Source organism: Podarcis liolepis (assembly GCF_965112155.1).
Source record: "Podarcis liolepis genome assembly, chromosome: 2".
In the NCBI taxonomy this organism is placed as follows: Eukaryota; Metazoa; Chordata; class Lepidosauria; order Squamata; family Lacertidae; genus Podarcis; species Podarcis liolepis.
Window position 1 is genome coordinate 38,056,725 of NC_139555.1, and position 21,199 is coordinate 38,077,923.

Below are 21,199 nucleotides of genomic sequence, written 5' to 3' on the forward strand. Positions count from 1 at the left end.
TACATACTATAACTACGGGTTTATTAAACAAATCAGGACAAAGAAACATGTCGTCTCTCCTTGCCATCTTCTCGGAGAGTCAAAAGCAAAAAAAAAATACAGTGGAAGTTCCGCTTACACCAGCAAACTCTGCTGGAATGTAAACAGACATGTGACACGTAACAGTTCCATGTCTGAACCAAAAGGTGGAATGGAATCTCCATCAGAGAGATGAGGACCAGAAGTGGTGGAATTGCTTGCTCCAGATACTACCATTACAACCTTAATTTCCAGATGCAACTGAGGCTCCATGATCATCCAAAGACCATGAATCTCAAGTGTTTGGGGAGACACCACTTAATAGTGAAACATGACCTCATTATAATCTGATTTAAATTAAAATTCCTTCTATCTACTGTACTGATAAAATTGCAATACAACTGAATATAGCCTCTCATATTTTATAGAATACTTACAATTACATGTATTATCTTAAGAGTTACAAGCTTTGTGTACTTAAATGAAGCATTCTTTTTCACCATTCATTGTGCCCTAAGTGAAATGTACAAGTACCTGCAGGGAGCTTTTTTTTTAGCTTCTTACAAACTTTGTTAATTTAAAAGCCAAATATACATATACATGTTATAGTTAAAAAGAAACATAAAAAAAGAAAGTTCGATAAGAATCAAGGATCCAATAAGAAATATTAACACTGGATATCCAAACAGTACAGGGAGCTTTACAAAAAAATGTATAAAGGCTGAAACGCCACTTTATAAAACAGTTTTACTGTTGCAATTGACACCTGAAGAACACTTAAGAGTAGCGGGAGTGATCAGAAGTAAAATTTCTGCATGACGAGCGTTTACAATCTTCTACCCTTAGCTGCTCATAAAGTATCTACCATGAACAGGAAAACAAAAGGATACGTGTAAATCAAGACATTTAAAAGCTCTTATAAAATGAGGTATATATTTCTGGGGAAAAACTCAAAACCAATGGCAGATCAGGGAATCCGCAGCCCTCTGAATGTTCCTGGACTCCCAGCTCCTAACAGCCCCAGCCGGCATGGCCTTGCTGGGAAAGGTTCGTTGGACCTGGAGTCCTGGAAGATCCAGAGGGTCACAAAATCCCCACCCTGACATAGATCTTAATACTTTTTTATAATAATAAAAAATAAAACTTACTGTCTAAATCACTTTGAAATTTCCCATCTTCCATGTTTTAAAAAAGTAACATCTTGAAAGGCTGGACTCGTACCTACAGCCCCAATATGCAAAAATCTCTTCCATTGTTGTGTGGGGTTTTTAAATTAAAAAATCCATAGTTTGTATATCTATTACTACACTGGAAATTTCCTTTGAAGAATAGTAAAAAAAAGTTACAAATGTTCACACATAAAAACCATACTTCTACAGCAGTAATAGAAAGTTCATCTGCTGTCACCAAACTCATGGCAAAATATAAAAATGAAGACACTAGTCTCTCACCAATGAGCTGACAAGTCTTCTGAAGACATATGTGTAAGGCAACATAAAGGTCTGGGTTCGAGAGATAATCTAAACCATGGTTTAAATTCAGTGTACGTTGGGCTCCCCTTGTCCCTCTTCTCCTTCACACACAAGAGGAGAGTGAAAGCTTACACTTAAAACCACAGGTCAACATTATTTATGAACAGTGCTTTGTTCTAAAAAAAACAAACCAACAATCCGGCTCAAACCATAGTTTCAGAACAGGTCACAATTCCCAATGCAATTCAAAACTTTGGTTTGTTCCAACATGAAAACAAAAGCTTTCACTCCTCTCTCGCACCCAGAGGTAAAGTGGAAGTGCTCAATTTCAAGGCTGTCCTAGGTGATCATCTAAACCAGGCCAATAGCTTTGCTCAGTTTTGTTTCTCTAAAACCACATGTAAGGAAATTCTAATAAAAGATTCATTTCACTGGGGATGAGAGGAAGGCTTTAAAAATCAGGTTCTCCTGGTCCCTCTAAACTGCTGCTACCGTGGATTTCTGAGAAGGGTTCCTCTTCATCACTGACATCTGTTTCACTGCTATTCTCAATATACTTGTCTGCTGGGACTTTGTTCAGCTCCAGAAAGCCAGTAATGAGCTTGGCCACAGCTTCTACATCACTGTTGAAAAGGCAGAAGCAATAGTTAGCAATTCATGTGCCCGCTTGAGGTGGTCACCGCTTGCTGGTGGAGGCAGCAAAATTAAAAGTACTCCTTCTGTATCCCTTCCACTCAGGCCCGACCACAGAGCAGGAGAGATGCTGGGCCCAGGGCAATTCACATTGTGTTCCCCATTAGCTTCATAACTCCCCTGGCGATGGTGGTGGTGCTCCTGATAGTGTTTATTAAGCTCTCAGACTGGGGTGCATACTCAAAATGTGCAAGGCTTTTGTGTTCTAATCACATAATGGCTGCATGCAGACAAGCATATCTCCCTTAGTAAGCGAAGACATGAGCATGCCTTGTTCCCCCACACGCAGCTGCTTCACTCCTCCCTTCACACAAGCAAACAAACAAGCCAGGAAGTCTCAGTTAGTTTCCCTGTTAGGTTTGAACCAGCAAATTATGATTAATGGCTTTCAAACAAGCCGGGATAATTAAGCCAACATTAAAGCATGGCTTCTTATCCTGCCTTGTTTGGAAGCCATAAGCATGCTTTCCTAGTTTGGATGTTTTAGTTAACAGACACCCTGCCTTGTTCTTAGCTCATGCTAAGGGAGCAGTGAAGGAGCTCTCTGTGGGTGCACAAGGCTTAAAAGGCATTCAATATGTATGGTGCTACTTATGTGGCTCCATAGCTCTTAGCATGATAACTTCTATTCAGAGAGAATCTTGTCCTTGTATACAAAGTTCAGTAACAAGACAACATAATAAACATCCAAATTACTTTTGATGTTAGAAGATTTAGGACAAAAGGAAATACTTGTTCAAACAGCACACAGTTGAACTATGGAATTCACTACCTGGATGGGTTTAAAATGGATTCGGACAAATTCAAAAAGGATAAAGCTATCAAGGGCTATTGCAGGCTTCCCATCAGCATCTGGTTGGCCACTGTGGGAACGGGACGCTGGACCAGATATGCACTGAGCCTGACTCAGCAGGGCTCTTAAGTTTTCTTTTTTAAACTCAGATTTTGAAGAACTGTCTCAATTTATTTTTTTACATGTCAGCTTCAATGTTATCCACACCTAGGGTTCATAGTGCCAGAACAGTATGCATGCAACATGTTCATCAACTGCAGCTTAGGTTAGAATGTACTACAATCATGAAAATATACCCCAGCTTGTTAAATACCAACCAAAATAGACAAGTTAGTAGCTTCATGGCATATTTCAACAGTGAGGAATTGGTGCAGAAGTTGCATGCCCCAGCTGCAACTGAGGCCATCATATACAACTCAAGAAAAGGTAAAAGTAAAGGATCCCTAGACTGTTCAGTTCAGTCGAGGCGACTATGGGGTGCGGTGCTCATCTCGCTTTCAGGCCACAGACAGCTTTCCAGGTCATATGGCCAGCATGACTAAACCACTTCCGGCGCAACAGAGCACAGTGACAGAAGCCAGGGCACACAGAAATGCTGTTTACCTTCCCGCTGCAGCAGTACCTATTTATCTACTTGCACTAGTGTGCTTTCGAACTGCTAGGTTGGAAGCAGCTGGGACAGAGCAATGGGAGCTCACCCTGTCATGGGTATTCGAACTGCCAACCTTCTGATCAGCAAGCCCAAAAGGCTCGGTGGTTTAGACCACAGCACCACCCGCATCCCACAACTCAAGAACTGTAAGTGGCACAAGGTCAACTAGATTATTGAAAGTTATATTGTCTGCCTAAGGTTCACTGATGCTTTCTCACAAATCCTGAACCGTCACGGAAGAGAAAATTCATACGGTACCTTCTGCAGCCCATCACTGCACTCTGCGTCAAAGGGTGTGAAAACCCAGTGACAAATCTCAGGACAACTAGGTAGCCCTTCCCAAAGTAGCGTACTTTCTCCTCTTCCACATTCACAGCCCGAATTTCATCCAACGGAACCACCACTATTTGACAAAGGACCAGATTATTGTTAGCACTGTGGTTCCAAGCAACACTTGCTGTGTTCTCTGAAACATTACTCTCCCATATCCTATACTTACAGTAGTAAAAACAATCCAGCCTTCCTTTCATGTTACTGCCAACTGCCTATCATTATTTTAAGGACCAACAGAACTAAATGAAAATGCAACTGAGGCAATGGAAAGTTAGGTTTTCCAAATCCTTCACCAATAATTAGTGGCACAGAATGTTTTTTTCTTACAACCTCAGTCTTAACATCCATTAAAAACAATAAACCCAACGTTTAACCCTTATGGCAGTAAAAATTGTTTGTTCAGAATAATATATAAACCATTAATTAAAAACCCTCTATACAATGTACATAAAATATAAAACACTCATCAGTGATACAAAGTTAAAAGCAGCAACTATTAAAAAGTGTGTAAAACTCAATTATGAATCTGGATAGACTTGCTGAAATAAAAATCATTTTTATCACGAGTCTAAAATGGTCTAGTCAGGGTGCCTGCCTAATGTTAAAAGGCCGTTCTAAAGCATATGTATGTGCTGTGACACTGAAAATTGACTCCACAACAATGTTTTGAAAGGGTTGTGCTTCAGAAGCTGAATGAGACACTGAGCTTAGATTCCCAACATCCTGGTGCTAGCTTCTTCATTGTCCAGGATGAACTCTTCACCCTTCCCCATAACTAACAGATTTTCATTAGTACAGTGTACACACAGTCCTGGACTCGAGACGGTATATATTTGGTTGCGGCACAACACATGTGTCATACTGCTACATTTGTGGCATTACCTTGTTCGTGACCTGCCCTTGACAAAGTCAGCAGCTTCTTGTAAAGGTTGAATGTCTTTAGGAAAACTTTTCCTGAATCCTTTTGAAATATAGCTTCCTATGCAGAAAAAAACAACCACCACCATATCACAGCATAGAATCAACTGTGGGAGTGTGGGAAAATAATTGCTTTTTTGAAAGGCAAAGATAAGGGCAAGGATAAGTATCCCACCATTAACGTCAATTATTGTAGCAGTTAAGTAAATACATAATAACAGATGTTCATGGCTGTCCCATTATTGGATTACACCAAATAAGCTTGTTCCCAGGTCCTTCTCCCAAAGTGAAACCAACCAAATCTCACATTTTTCACAGGGAGGCTTAAGAGGTTTTTGCTTTCTCTCATGGCATATACTCTGGTAGATTAACTGAGAACTTGCTTTGGCCCTTCTCTGGGATACTGACAAGCAACATTAACAAAGCAGTATGGACAAAGCAATCTGAGCAAGCATTTGGCTAAGGCAACCAAGGCCCCTATTCCTAGCATGCTGCTTACCTCCCACTCCTCCAGATTTTGCACAGCTACGAAGAGACAGCCGGCAAGATAAAAGAGTTTCCACCCCAAGCTGTCTGAACAGAAAATATTTCAAATTAGTTGCAAACATCTAAACCACACCCACCCTTAGAACTGGTATCTTATTTCAACAATCCTTCTAAATTGAGCTCTTTATCTCAGCTAGTATCTGTATTGAATATGCGTGTGCTATTGTTTTAAACCAGAGTTGAACCTTGGAAGTCGAACGGAATCCGTTCTGGAAGTCCGTTCGACTTCCAAAACGTTCGGAAACTAAAGCGCGGCTTCTGATTGGCTGCAGGAAGCTCCTGCAGCCAATCAGAAGCCACAGAAGCCCCACCAGACATTTGGCTTCCAAAAAAATGTTCGAAAACCAGATCACTCGCTTCCGGGTTTCTATCGTTCAGGAGCCAAGACGTATGAGTGCCAATGCGTTCAACAACCAAGGGACGGCTGGATAGCATTGTTTTTAATTGTTGTATATATGCATTTGTTCTAAGTGTTGCTGTATATGTATATTTGTACATATATTTTTACTATTTTGTAAATTGCTTTGTGACACCTCCATAGGAACAGATTCATGAATAAACTCAAGTACAGTAAAAGCGAACACATTTTGTAAACTAAAGAGGTCACCTGTTCGGTAATGAAGCAATTATTTCAGTATGTTACACACACTGTGCCAGGCAGGGGCATTCAACTGTCAGCCACAGCTTTGCAGCAAATGCAGATATCCCCCTTTTAAGCAAGATCCTGTTTTTCACAGGCTTTCAAAGCCTTAATGTTGGAGTGCTCTGAAGCGAAGTGCAAAGAGACAGAGCCTTTTTCAGCTGTGATCCTGCCCCCTCCCGTCTCCCCACGACAGAAGGCCCTCCCCATGAGGCTTACCCAGGACTGAAGTAAATGTCCTTTCAGCACCAGGCAAATATTTTATTTAACCAACTTTATTTTCCAATATGACATATAAATGGTTCTTTTAACTATGATTATTTTTATTAGCTACTGCTGGGTTTAATCATGATGCTTGGGTTTTTACTGTTCAGCTGTTTTCATTGTTTTCCTCGGTTAATTAAGTAAGAGCCAGCTATAAGCTTCTAGCAAAATAATTAAGCTTTACCTTCACTATAGTAAGCAGCAGCCAGACCTACAGAGGAGATCCCTAGAAAGAGAAAGGAGATATATGAATTTAGAATTTACTTTCAGCTACTTAAATATTCTTAGCACTTTGCTCTTAGAAAAACAAGTTTTATGCATGTGCTGACAGGCCTTTTAAATTTCAGTGTTATTTTTCATAAAAAATAATAGTAATACATTTGAGTTAACTATTCCACTGAACACTATAACAATGATCCATTCAGGAAACTGAGAATAAAATCTTACTTGAAATCCGAATAAGGAGCCAGATATCAAATTAGGCCAGTTGTGTGACATCACTAATGACTAAGTCTGTTATATCATCATGAAACTTTCAGAACGCCTTCAGAGCTTTTCCAGTTGTGTATTACAACTTGCTATATGTCTGATCACCCTGGGGTCTTTTGGAAGACCATTGCAATCTGTCTTGATTAGGCTTAGAGGACTTTCTCAAAGATTATAATGTGTAACATAGAAAGACAGCTGGAAATATAGTGTGATGCCAATAGCAAACCAAATGCATTCATCTGCAACAACTGCATTATCTTACTGGCTACTGAGGATTTCCAGAATCAATTGCAATTACTGTTGGTGGGAGTGGAGCAGAAAAATACTGTGGGGGGAAAATAGGGTTGTATTCAAGTAACTTTTCTTCGGGGTAGAACCACTGGCGTAAGATAGCCATGATCATTCATTTTCATTGGTTCTACTCTGAATAAAGGGTGGGTGGATACAACCTTAGGTTCCTGAGCTTTGGACCCCCTTTACGTTATGGAATATTGGCTTGCAACCAAAGTAATATTCCAATCAATATGTAAAATCTAATCCTACCTGTTAAAAGTTCCTGCCCATCACATTAAATCCAAGCCTCACTCTCTATATTCACCACAGATTTCCCTGACCTAAGAAGCCATAAAGGCAAAAGTAAAATGTCCTCTCCAGCAGTAGTGGCCAGTGCAGCGGCAAAGGAGGGGCACTGCTATTCTCCCGGCTTCCAAACAGAGCACATCACTAGTGCTTACTGGCCTAACTAGTAATGGTTGGTGGCGGATTGGCTCCACCATGCTCCAGCACACTGAACCTGGTTCCTGACACCTCCCCCTTCAGTAAGTGCTGGAAACAAACTGTGTTTGGAAGCCAGGAGGGCAGCAATGTCCCACCTATGTCACCACACGGACACTATTGCTGTTCAGCAAGCTTTTAATCTGGATTTGTTTTAGTAGAGGTTTGTTTTAACTCATTTTTTAAAAAGGGAGTATCAGCCTATACAAAACTGAAGACTTACCTACAAGGAGAGACCAAGATCTGATACCAGGTGATCTCGTCAAATGAAGAACAGAGTCTGAGTGGTCTTCAACCAACATATACATCTTGGGAAGTGGGGGCAAATCTACAGAGCTCCTGAAAACTCACAAAAGCCACCTACAGAATGACAGGGAATAAAACCAATTGAGACACTGTTTACAGACCCTTGCCCTTCATACTTTGAGGCGTACCTCAGTCCCATGTTAAATTTATGTGGTGTTTATTATCAAGTGCAGAAATACTGTGAAAAGTACAAATGCACACACCTAGTGATAGGCCAATCAAATTTGTGTACTTTAAAGCAGAATGTGCACTCTCAACATTCTTATGCTTAGTTTAACTTTAACAAACAGAACCTACATTCAATTTTCCAACTTTTAAAACCAAAGTTTAAACTTTTGTTTTATACCTTTCTCAATATCTAAGCCCTAAGAAAGTCGGACAAGTGAATGGTTATTCACTTGTCCGACTTTCTTAGAGTTAGGAGTTGGTCCACCACACACTAGTTTCTCAGGTCTATATTCAGAGAACACTATGGCATGTAATATCACAAATGAAGTGGATGGGTGAGTGGGTAAAGAAAGCAACTACAGTAGTCGTCCATCTTTATCATCTATAATACCCCCAAAACAAAAACACATCCACCAGAACCAATGTAAGATCACACTGTGGCAAAAACAGGAAATGTACGGCAATTATTATAAAACAGAGGCAAATTGCGACTTGGCAGCCGCACCTTCTACTTTTAACACAAGCACGAGACAAGAAAGAGAGCTTTCCAGTTTCGTCAACTTCTTTAAATGCAAAAGTACTTTGTGACTTTTTTTTTTTACAAAGCACTTAAGAAATCTAAAATTTGCTTTCTGCCTTGTGCATAATTGCATCGCTGCGAGTATCACTACTGAGCAGCGCGCACATGATTTTAAAAGTGGAAGGGACAAAAAGGGAAGTGTGCATAGGCATTTAGCCCCCTCCATTGGCCATTTGTGTGTGTGTGTGTGTGCTATGCAGTCAGAAAACAGTTCTCGGAACTGGACCACACCAGGTCCCCCCTGCCCAGCCTCCTCCTCCTATGCAAGAGAAGTTCCCCCCTCTCTCTCCCCGTTAACAAGCCCGTTAGCGTTCTCCGGTCCCGCTCCCCCTCCCCAGCCCCCATCTCGCCCTCTCGCTCCCACTAACTGCCACCCACTTTCAGTCTTCGGCCCCCTCCTTTTCCGCCCCACTCCCGATGCTCCCACCGCGCAGCCGCCTCCACCCTCCCTCTCTCTGGCTCACCTACTAAGACGTCGCTTCCCAATTTCTTTTCGGGCGGGAAACGCTCCAGTACCATAGACGTAAACCAGAGAGTCCTACACAGTCAACCATAGAGAGGAGAGGGAAAGAGATAGATAGAGCGTATCCCTTGAACACCATAGATCTATATCTCTTAGAAAGCTCTCACGGAGGAGAATCTTCTTCCTCTTTTTAGGGTAGATGTGCAATGGTTTCAAAGCACCGCAATGAAAAGCAGCCTGTGCCCTCCTCCGACCCACCTCACTGTTGTTGCATATGAGGTTTTTGCATGGGCTCCTATGTCTCCTTGTCCCACACGAGAACACGCACAAGAGAAAACTACGGAGGCGGCTGCGGCGTAGCTCCTTGCTCGTCTCGAGGAGGCGTTTCCCCCTTGAATCCTCGTTGGTTAGTCCAATTGAAGTTAGGCATAAATACAGCATTAAAAAATGATCAGGTAGTTTCCGTACTGAAGAGTTTTTGTTTTAATTAAATTTGAATTCTCAGAATGACAGAACAAAGTACATAATTACCTTTTAGCATGCATTTCCAGGAGACAATATGAAGACAAACTGTGTCCGCTAGAGCAACTATAAATGTGCTCAGGAAGCTATTTGCAACACACGGTTTGCTAGACACACTAGTGAGTGATAATGGGACTGCTTTTACTTCAGCAGAATTCAAAAAAATTGTAACCAAGAGTGGGATCCGCCACATTCGTTCCGCTCCTTTTCACCTGGCCACTAACGGCCAAGCTGAACGCATGGTCCGTACTACCAACGATGTGCTTAGGCGCATAGTGCATGGAGACTGGCCTCTCCGTTTAGTGGAGTTCTTATTGGCCCAACACATCACTCCAAGAGCAGTGACTGGCCAGAGCCCTGCGGAGTTGCTTATGGGGAGGAGGCTCACTACCCTCCTTGATCGTATGCCCCCCAACCGGGCTCTTGAGCAACAGCCATCCACTGTGGGGCGGGGGACTCCAAGAAGGTTCCCCAGGGGACTCTGTGTATGTCTGAAACTATGGGCCCAGACAGGGTTGGGTCCCTGGTATCATTACCCGCTATACAGGTCCAGTTTCCTATGTTGGAGGGGGAACTGGTTTGGAAGAGACACCTCGACCAGATCATAGCCAGAGCACCTTCGAACACGGAACTTCAAGCAGAACCAGAGGACAGAGAAATGGGTACTTCGGGAGATTCTGTGCCCAGGCCAGGGTGGGAACCAGACAGGTTGCCGGTGACTGAGTTACCCCAGCAGAAGGCGTTTTCAGGCCGGAATCCTCTGGCTCCATCAGCAGTGACCCCTTCGGAGTCAGCCTCGCTGACCGCCGCACTCAGACTTCGGGTACTGAAGGAACCTCCTGGGTCACCCACTCGGGCTCAGGAACTGCGACGGTCCCAGCAGGAGTGGAAAAGGCCGACACACCTTGATGACTATGTTTGTTCCTTTTGTTAGGAAGTTGGGGGGGAGGAGTGTTATGTATTGGGTTTAACACATTTTATGTTACAAGGCGCGTTCTAACCAATTGTATAAGCGTTGGTAGACAAACATTCTAATGGCAAGTAAGCGCATGCACTTTCAACTGTCAACGGTCAGTTCATGCTCGGCATTATTATTGTGTTGTCCAGTCAGTTCGGTTCTTCTTTTCCTATGAGTGAGCTGTTGTCACTCCCAAAGGTTGAATAAACGTAGTTGAGAAACTTATACTGCCTTGGGCTTCTGACTTTTTCTGAACATTTAACAAATTAAATTTGAATTCTCAGAATGACAGAACAAAGTACATAATTACCGGTAGGTAGCCGTGTTGGTCTGCCATAGTCAAAATAAAAAAAATCCTTCCAGTAGCACCTTAAAGACCAACTAAGTTAGTTCTTGGTATGAGCTTTCGTGTGCATGCACACTTCTTCAGATGGACCAACTAAGTAGCACCTTAAAGACCAACTAAGTGTATCTGAAGAAGTGTGCATGCACACGAAAGCTCATACTAAGAACTAACTTAGTTGGTCTTTAAGGTGCTACTGGAAGGAATTTTTTTATTTTTACATAATTACCTTTTAGCATGCATTTCCAGGAGACAATATAAAGACAAATACTCAAGTAGCACACTTGAGTTCAGGCCATTGCATGGAATAAGAGCAGCGCCGGATTTAGATGAAGAGGCCCTAGGCTGTTCCACTTGTGAGGCCCCTCCCCATCCCCCACCCTCACAACTAGAAGAAAATGGAAGAGTGTTATAAACAAAACTGAGTGAAGCCAAGGATGATGACGGGTATTTAAAATTATACAATTTACCTATACATAAATCCGGCACTGAATAAGTGGCATCAATTTATATAATTAGCCAAGGCATAATGCTTTTATCCTTTTATTTAGGGGATTTCTAACATCAAGTACTGGAAGCCAGAAATGTGTGGCGTTTCACTCCATTGTAATCATGTAGTATTCTACCCCTTTCCAGAGAGAGAATAATGAGTCAAACATAGGTAACAGTAAGGGGGGGCGGGATCTAAGCTACATTTCAAAACTTTAATAAAGCAAATTGTGTCATGATCCACAAATTACAAATTCATGGGGATAGCTAAGCAGGCAAGCTAGTAAAGTTGTTCAGGCCGCCATTGATCTTACTTGCCACAGGTCAACAGACAAGTCTAGCCCCTTACAGGGATGCTGTGCTAATTACTACAGGAACGCAATGGAAGTGTTTTGATTTCATTTGCATGCCTGAGGTAAGCCAGCAATATCATCCTCATATTCCAGTAGCCTTCCCTCATTTAACACTGTTGCCGTACAATTAAGAAACCAGTTAACCCATCATCTGTTCCCCCAGCATGCACTAAGGCTGAACCGAGAGTGCCTTGCACCCAACAAGGTTAATGACTGAGGTGAGATTTGAACCAGGGACTTATCATACCACTCACTAGTTATACTTTTGGCAGTAAACTTCAACAGGAGCATCTTTGCTCCATAGCAGAGGGTGAAGTGGGCTGCTTCCGATAACACTTGATGGGGGAATAGATGAAGGCACTAATTGGCTTCTAAATGGTGCAGCAACAGTTTTAAAAGTGTTGCCTTGTAGCAAGTGAGGGCACTGGAATCCGTTTCAGGTAGTAAAGTGCCTTGGACTGGCATTGGTTTTCCATTTACACCCTCCTACTCATTAAGGTGTGCTGTCTTGAGACCAAAATTGTTCCTTTAAAGTAAACATTCATTGCCTTTAAAGCGGATGCTTCTTTCTGCAATCTGCATGCAATCTAGGAATGGCAGGGCTGGCTGGTGCTGCCTGGGCCCAACATCCTACAGGCCACAGCCACGCATTGCTTACAGATGTATCTGTACAATGGAAACATTGGCATGTGATCAACCAGACTGTTGTGCAGCATACCATAAGGCAGCCAGAGAACACGTGAGTCCAGAGTGCACCTGCCTAGAAGTGCCTATTGAGCAAAGGTTACATTTAACAACACTCCCAACCCATTTAAGCAAGTGAACCAGTAGACATCAGGAAAGAAAGAAAGAAAGAAAGAAAGAAAGAAAGAAAGAAAGAAAGAAAGAAAGAAAGAAAGATCACCAACAAATCTAACTTGGAGAAAGTGATTCCCCCCCCCCCCAGCATTTCTTAAATTAGATCACAACTATTCTAATGGAGAGCTTGATACAAGTATGAACTTTATACAGCATCTCAGAAGGGCTCCTTCACAAACAGCCGATTAGAACATAACAGGATTGTTATAATGTCGTACAGGGTTTCACTAGCTCATCTAATAGCTCTACAATTATGCACAATGAACAAGCAATTCCTTTTTAATTTCCCTAAGTGTTCCTATTGATGATACAGAAAAAAGTAAACATTTCTATTTTTGATGTTTTATATCAGCCTCAACCTAGCCTCTCCATGTCAGAGCAGCTCAAGGTTGTTCAGAAGCCATTGATCTGGGGATGCTATCCTAAGTCAACAACCCTTGTTTACACTTGGAAATCCAGGATGTTTTAGCTACTCTCCCTTGCCCATCTCCTCTGAACTCCTTGGATGCTTGTGTTCTTGCAGAAAATTTCTCGATCCCTATATAACATTTTATAGGATATCTCAAGAGATATTCTACCTTCTAGGACTCCTTACTTTCAACTCACTTGAGCCTCTGATTAAATTCTTACCCATGTAATAAAGTACAGCATGCTCTTGCATTGCTGCTTTTTCCTGACAATCTCAGGGTCACTGGTCATATAAACAAAGAAAATGAAGTCCTGGAAGTCAAATAAAGAAATGCAAAACATCTCTGTGTATATATGGGATGGCAAATGCCCATTAACACCTACTGATCACTTTATGAATTTAAAACATGAAATCTCAAAACAATAGTTCTCAATAGGTTTACTGAAAACAATGTTTTGACTCAATGCTATGAAGAACAAATGTGCACGTTTACATTTTATTTATTTATTTAACAAAATTTATCTACCACATGTGAAACAAAATACATTCAGTTTTCAAAAGTTGTATCATTATTGGCGAACAAAATCCAATGTCAAATTTTCAGTCTGCTTTCCTATCAGTCTTATTTTATTTTGTTTTGTTTTGTTTTACAGTGGTACCTCAGGTTAAGTACAGTACTTAATTTGTTCTGGAGGTCCGTTCTTAACCTGAAACTGTTCTTAACCTGAAGCACCACGTTAGCAAATGGGGCCTCCTGCTGCCACCGCACTGCCGGAGCACGATTTCTGTTCTTATCCTGAAGCAAAGTTCTTAACCTGAAGCACTATTTCAGGGTTAGTGGAGTCTGTAACCCAAAGCGTATGTAACCTGAAGCGTATGTAACCCGAGGTACCACTGTATTTTATTTTATTTTATCGAAAACAGTACTCATGAACCCAGTTCCAAGGAACACAGAAGTTCCTCTGCCCAGTTCTGTGTTGGGAAGCAGCATTAAGCAAGGGCAAGATGACAATTAAATGATGGATAGGTGGATTCTTCTAATGGCATCAATCTTCCTGGTTGCCATTCCTGCTTTGTATTCATTGAATTTCAACTATACATGTAAAGATGAGGATCAGCAGAACTTGGTTTAGGCTGCTGTTTTACCACTTCTAAGTATGTTGTTTGCATGTTTCAACTGTACTGTATTTTGATTCTTTGGAGGCTGCCCTGGCAACTTCTTAGGAGACAGGATAAGCCTATTGCAGAGGATGAGGCTTTTAATGGTTACTAGGCAGGATGGCTATCACCGCTGTCAGAGGAAGCATCAGAATATCAGTTGCTGGAAACGCATTTGTGGGGAGAGTGCTATTATGCTCATATCCTTCATGTGGTCTTCCCACAGGCATCTGGTCAGCCACTGTGAAAACAGGATACTGGACTATGTGGGCCTTTGGCCTGATCCAGCAGGACTTTTGTGTGTACTTGTGATTAAAACATCTAAAATGTATGCATGTTTCCAAGTAATTTCTTCCACAATGTACACCTAGACCTGCATCAGATAAGTGCCAATAAGAAATAATACCCTTAGACAAAGGAGCCTTTCTAAAGAGCACAACAGCTTTGAAGATCAAATGTTAGGCTAAAAGTTAAGGACGTTTGGGGTCGAGTGGGGGTAGTCAGAATCATATCCTGGATTGTCTCCAGAAGAAATGAGGAAACTCAAGCTTTCAAGCCTCTGGCATTGCCATAGGAAGCAACTCCTAGGGGCAAGGTCCCTTTGCCCTCCCCAATAAAATAGCCCCCCTCCCAAGTTGATGGGCATTGTTATTCAACTGGTGTGCATGTGCCACGTCTTGTGATGGATTATGCAGGGTGGGGCATGTCTTCTCCCTCCCCCAATATTTTTTTCAAGTTGGTACCTCTGGGCATTTGCTATTGGTTGGCAAAAGCAAGCAGAGAAAAAGATTGAGCATCACAAGCATATGAGAGATGGTAAAGCCATCTGGGCAAATTCCTTGAGCTCAGCAGACAGGAATATTCTGCACCTGAAGCATCCTTGGCGGCTGGCAGTCTAAAATAGATTAGATTGATTAAAAAAAAAAGCACAGGAGAAGCCGACAGCAGAATGCCAGAATGGAATTTAATGGGGGGGGAGAGAGATCAAAGTCGGGCGTGAGACCCAGCTGCTGCTGTTAGCATCATACCGTAATCCTCGGATGGACCACCCTCCTGGCGTTGCCAGCTAGGGAGGAAAAAAAACCATAGCACGGTGCATGAGGACATATTGAAATTGCGCCTTTCTGCCGCACGGGGGCGTTGCCCCCCCTCGCGCGTTTCCACCCAAATGCTTGGGACTACGTGACAGCTCTCAAGTCTACAATGAACGCTTGCAAACGGCGGGGGAGGAGGAGGGAGGACAAACAGGACTATCCCAAAAACAGGAGGAAAAAAGAAGAGCTCTCTGCACCTTACTTAGGAACCGTTCAGGACCCCGCGCTTGTGTCCTGGGCCGCTTCCCCGCTTCCTCTCTTGTCCTAGCCTCATGCACCAGCCTTTTGCCCTGGCGAGGTTCCCTTTCTCCTAGGGATGCCCTTTGTGACTTAAGTGAGTTTTGCAACAAGGTACGGTGCCTCTGCTTTTCTCCCTCCCTCCCCCCCTCCCCTCATTCCTTTGCATGGTGGTCGTCCTGCTGTTGCAGCGAAGCGTGGCTCATGCTCATCGTTTTAAGAGGTTTTACCCCCGGTTCTTCTGCATCTGCAGCCGCGAGAATCAGTGTCTGTCTGCCAGTTGCTTAAGATGTTATAATTGCTGGTTTTTATGCGGAATTTGCCATGATGATGATAATGATAAGGAGTAGATTGCTCTGAATTTGTGCCAGTCTCCATTAAGGAGGATCAGAACCCGGGACTCCCACAAACTGCCACACACGCAGCCAGTCTCGTTATGTAATCCCTGAGATCAACTGTTAACCAGGCTTGGCTATTCTTTTGAGGCAGCTATTAAATGCTTAACCCGTAAAGGAGACCCCACAGAACGCAGGAGATCTACTTCTGGTTTGATCATGGGAGGCCAGTTAAGCTGGGATCCAAAGCATGGTTTAACGGCTCTTTACTTGCAGGTAAACGTGTTTAGGGTTGGGCTGCTGAAGGCAGGGTTGCTTTGTCGTGCAGACAGACTGACGTGTCTTATGCATGCATGTGGGTAAACCCCGCTGGTTCCCATGAGGACATGTGGCATAAATAGCCCTCGTTATTAAGGGAACCAGGGCAGGTCATTCTGCTCCATATTTCCAAATGTATGATGAGCTTGTGCACCAAATTATGTTTGCATTATGGATGGTTTTCCCCCAGAGGTATCCATTGCATCTACCAGGCATCTCTTAACCTTGGCTATTGCTGGCCAGAGGTAAAAGAGACTTGGCCAGGGAACAGCAGATGATATTGGTTGTAGCAAACAAGTAGGTACCAGCAGCCCTGGTACCCTGGGAACGTTTATATTCCGGGGTGTGTGTGTGTGTGTGATTCTTCACTTTGGTACCTCCCACGTGCTAAATAAATGCCGGCAAGCAATGAGTTGTCATAAATGACTCTTACCACCAAACAGCATTCCGAGATGATGGAGACTGCTGAACTGTACTAGATCTTCCCCCTTTCCCTTTCTGTGGCAGAAGGGATACCTGGGAATTGTAGCCATTGGTAGCATCAGCTCAAAATGCACATAATAGAGAACCCCTTTAAAGGCAGAAGTGAAGGGCAATTGCTAGCCTGGTGCTCTGAGCCCTTGGGAGAGAAAGCAGCTGTTGTAAAAACATGTCAAACTGAGTAGCGGGCATTTAGAGAACTCTCAGAGATGTGCTTATTGATTTGCATTTTTCACATCCTACATTTCGAAAGGAAGCTGTGCTATCCATATGGGAGAGGATTTGCCAAGTTCCTTATAGTCACTGAGCAAGGCAAAGTTGTATATATCTGAGGTGGGGCCCACACACACGCACACACACTTGTGCATCTTCCTGACTCACCTGTGTCACCCTGTGTCTCATCCATGCAGTGCTCCTGCCACGATGTCTGAAAACCATCTCCTTTCTCTCCCTCCCTCCCTCTCTCTCTCTCTCTCTATCTATCTATCTATCTATCTCTATCTCTCACAGCTCCAGAGAGACATATTATGGCTATCAAGTTAAATATTTGTCTTGGTTTCATGGCAAGAGAAGCATGTTGTTGCCAGTGTCTATATCGTACAAAAAAAATATGCCACGCTGGAGCTAATCACTGATAGGACACGGAACATATTGCATTGTGATCGCCTTTCCATGTCAGATGAGTTGACTGCAGGCACTTAGTGCCCTTTAGTCAGTTCTGCAGTATTGAAGGATCAAAAACTTCCCCCTTTCAAAAGCGAAAGAGGTAGGGCTGTCAGCTGAGCTGTCAAGACGTCCCCCTTTCTCAGTTTCTCATTGGTTCCAGGAAGCCTTGTTCAAAAAGTAGTATTGTTTATAAGAGGGCTGGAAGGCAGTGTAAAGTAAAGGGCAACCACCATCTCGCTTCTTCTCGTGCTTTTTTTCTGTTTCAGGCAGGTGAAAAGCAGAGGCACCTGCTTCCTCTTCTACATCTCTTGGATACAAATATAAGAAAGTGATCCAGCAACGTTTGGCGTGAAGCTCGGCTTAGCAGCATATAAACCACACACCAAAGAAAATCGACACAAAGAGACCTACAAATGAAGTGTGAAAATTGCACCAAAAAGGTGAGTTGGTCATTTCCTTATATAATTCTAAGGTTGCACATGTGCAGAGAAGTAGGTGCCCTTGAACTGTGTGTGACTTATTCCTGAGTAAACATGCCTAGTGCTGGGCTTTGCAGTTGTAATCCTGTGTATCCTTAACTTGGGGAAAGCCCCACAGAACCCAGTGAGACATATTTCCAAGTGTGCAGTCAAAGGATTCCAGCAAGTTACACAGATTACTTGGATGTAAGGGTTTTGTTTTGGATTCCTCACCTTTTGCTTTATCTAAAAAGCAAAACCTTATTACTAGGCTGCAATGAGGAGTGCTATCACGTCACCTGTCCCAACACTCAAATAAATTAAGATTCCCTTCTAAATTAAGGCAGTTCTTCTACATACAAAGGCAGTTGGGAAAGTCACAGTATTTTTATTTTTTTTAAAGTATCAGTACTATTGAAAATACACAAACAGGTATATATCGTTACAGTTGACATGTTCTAGTAAGAAATAAGAGTCCATTTTTTCAATCAAGTTGCTTGCCTCACAATTTCAGTGAAATGCGTCAGTTAGTCTGTCCATTTCAGAATTTTAAGCAATCACCCTTTTATCTGCAGGAGAAAAGGTGTTTCCAGTGTCAGTCTTGCACTATCTTAGCAGCCAGCCGTGCTGTATTATAACAAGTTTTGAACGGTATTTTAGGCTATTTCGTTACTTCTTTTGTGGCCATTTTGCTGATTCTTTCCAAATCACCTTCTTAGTTACTTTATTATCAGTTAGCTTTGACAGGGCTGAGTGCTCAGATTCCTAGATATGCACTTATGCGCTGGCTTTGCATTTTGTGCCTTTGCATTTTGCCCTGGGGCCTCTTGAGAACCAAACTTGCTCACAAACAGTACCTCTGTGTATGTATGGCTTAACTTTGAAAATATGTACTGTGCACGCAGGAGCTCGATAGGGCAGCCTACTTTGCACCACCTTCCCCAGCTTGTCAAGCCACCTAAGGAGGACAAATACCCCTTTTTGGAAAGCTATGTTTAGAGTGTTTTTATCACCTAGGAATAATAACTTATACTTTGCAGAGGGGGTAACTATATTGGTTTGTTGCAGCAAAACAAACAAAAGGGCACATTAAAGATTTGCATTTATTATGGTCTGGAGAAGGTTGTCATAATAATAATTTTGCAGGCTTAAAGTTCGCCAAGAGCCTTTTCCCTTTCAACACAGAATTTGTTACTATTATTATTCAGGACTGTCAACCATGGATGTCTGAGTTCTCTGCTTCTCTGTTTTCACTCATTTCCACTTTGACTTGCACCTAGACTTCTAACTAGACTGTTCTCTTTTCCTCTGTCTTTTCTCCCTTCCCTCCCCCGCCCCCACTTGACACCCTCTCTGTTGAGATTAGGGGCACAGGCTTATCTTTTTTTTTTTCTTTTTTACTTATGTAAAGCACCCTAAATAACCACAACAATAATCAGACATGTCAACTTCTACCTGTCATTTGGTCTAAGCATACAGTGGAACCTCAGTTGTCGAATGTAATCTGTTCCGGAAGACGGTTCGAGTTCCGAAATGTTTGACAACCCAGGCGCTAAGGGAGAATGTCAATTTCAATAGTGAAAATTCAAAAACATGCCGCGGAAGCCATTCTACTTCCGAGGCACGTTCAAAAACCAAAGCAATTACTTCTGGGTTTTTGGTGTTCGAAAACTGAAACATTTGGCTTCCAAGACGCTCGAAAACCGAGGTTCCGCTATACTGGGAAAATGTAGCTCCCAGAAAATGAGGGTAGGCGTAGAAATGTTCCATCCCATCTTGTTCTGGGCAGCTGCTTTGGTCAGTGATTTTGTTTGTTCGTTCCCAACTAAAGTCTATGATTTGTTTCAGGAATGTAGTAATAAACAGAAGAATGAAGACCGGCAAAATACACCAGCTGATGTTCTCAACTCAAATGATGAAAATGAAGAGGTAACACTTTTGGTTTAATTTCTAGCAATATACTGTAATTTTCGCTCTATAAGACGCACTTTTCCCCTCCTAAAAAGTAAGGGGAAATGTGTGTGCGTCTTACGGAGCAAATGCAGACAGGAGGCTCTGCTCAGCGCTCCCTTTAAAGAGCCGCATGGAGTGTGTGTGTGGCTCTTGGGGGCTTTCCCCCCAGGAGGAAGAAGGGCTGCCCTTCTCCCTCCTCGGGGAAAAGCCCCTAAGAGCTGCACACACACTCTGCACACTCTTTAAAGGGAGCGCGGCTCTTGGGGGAGCCTTAGCCGCTCGCAGTCTCTCCTAGGCAAGGGATGAGTGCTCCCCTTGCCCGGGAGAGGCTGCACACGACCAAGCAAGAAGCCAGGACAGCCAGCGGGATCGCTGCATCTTATAGAGCGAAAAATATGGTAATCTATATGTACATGTCTATTCAGAAGTGAGCACCCTTGGGTTCAATGGGCCTCACTCTCAGGTGTGTGAGGATAGGATTACATCCAATATCATGTTGCACCCAATCATCTTAAACTTAGCCATGATGAGTTTTGTTGTCTTGGAGCCATTGTGGGTCCCCCCTCTTTCCTTGCACACTGCTGGTTTCTGGAAAACATTGTGTTTTTTTTGTTAGACTTTGTGTTTATTAGAGTGTGCTTTACACAGTTGAAATGTTGCAACTGTTAACATCCCAATGATGAGATGATCCATAAGGCAAATGCACATTCCAAAATGTTTAGAGGATTTACGATTAAGGTTCCACATTTTGAGTTCCCTGAATAACACTTACGCTAGTTCGGGTTGATGGGAGTTGTAGTGCAAAACATCTGGATGGGACCAGGTTGGCAAAGGGTCACCTAAACCATCTAAGATGTCATTTCCTCAGCTCCTCGCACTAAATTAATTTGGAGAGCTTCATTGACAACAGTACTTGCCATTTAAAATAATAATAATAATAATAATTGAAGCATTTCTCTATGTACAAAACAATCTGTTACACAAAGGAGGAGCTGCCATTCTTATCATCACAGGGTTACAACCTATCCTTAATGCCAGAGGTGCCTCACTTCTGTATTCTTGAGTGCCATCTGAACCCCAGGCATTTGTCTAGGGGCTAGGAGTGTATTTTGCTGAGCAACTTGTCCCCGTCCCCCAAAGTAGTCAGGCTCAGTATCTGCCACTTAGCTGTAAGGGCTTCACAGGTGTAGAGATATCTGCACTTGGGCATATAATGGTATTACTGACAAATACAAGAGCTATATAAAAATGCTAAGTATGGCTGCCTTGTATCTCTTGAAAATAGTATTATTTTACTTACGCGTAATATGCTTGAGTGTGATGTGGAGATTCAAACCCCCACTTAGCCACAAAGCTTACTGAGTTATTTTGGACTGATCACTGTGTCTAGGCCTAAACTACCTCACAGGGTTGTTGTGAAGGTTAAAGAGAAGAAAGAAACACAAATACTTGAATTACA

General features: G+C 42.7%; 2 protein-coding genes across 8 annotated transcripts in view; one reads left to right on the forward strand and one right to left on the reverse strand.

The window, feature by feature from the left end:
- On the reverse strand, positions 1-17,128 carry CYBC1 (cytochrome b-245 chaperone 1). 5 transcript variants are annotated; one of them, XM_083487731.1, is made up of 7 exons: positions 17,045-17,128; positions 7,816-7,952; positions 6,514-6,555; positions 5,379-5,452; positions 4,844-4,940; positions 3,887-4,031; positions 1-2,113 (listed from the first exon to the last, which is right to left on the reverse strand). In XM_083487731.1, exons 2-7 carry the CDS (start codon positions 7,898-7,900, stop codon positions 1,942-1,944), a joined length of 615 nt encoding a protein of 204 aa, XP_083343857.1. In that variant the 5' UTR covers positions 7,901-7,952; positions 17,045-17,128; the 3' UTR covers positions 1-1,941. The 5 variants fall into 5 exon arrangements, with proteins under 5 accessions (XP_083343857.1, XP_083343854.1, XP_083343855.1 ...); XM_083487728.1 differs by lacking the exon at positions 17,045-17,128 and adding an exon at positions 9,115-9,425; XM_083487729.1 differs by lacking the exon at positions 17,045-17,128 and adding an exon at positions 9,111-9,172.
- NARF (nuclear prelamin A recognition factor) overlaps positions 15,331-21,199 on the forward strand; it is a 26,730-nt gene continuing 20,861 nt past the window's right edge. Inside the window, exons 1-3 of one of the 3 annotated variants that reach the window (XM_083487604.1) lie at positions 15,331-15,644; positions 17,596-17,769; positions 19,636-19,716. In XM_083487604.1, coding sequence (XP_083343730.1) covers positions 17,743-17,769; positions 19,636-19,716 — 108 coding nt within the window. In that variant the 5' untranslated portion in view covers positions 15,331-15,644; positions 17,596-17,742. Of the gene's footprint in view, positions 15,645-15,787; positions 16,142-17,595; positions 17,770-19,635; positions 19,717-21,199 lie in introns of those variants that run through there. The other 2 variants (XM_083487606.1, XM_083487605.1) reach the window with 2 other exon arrangements.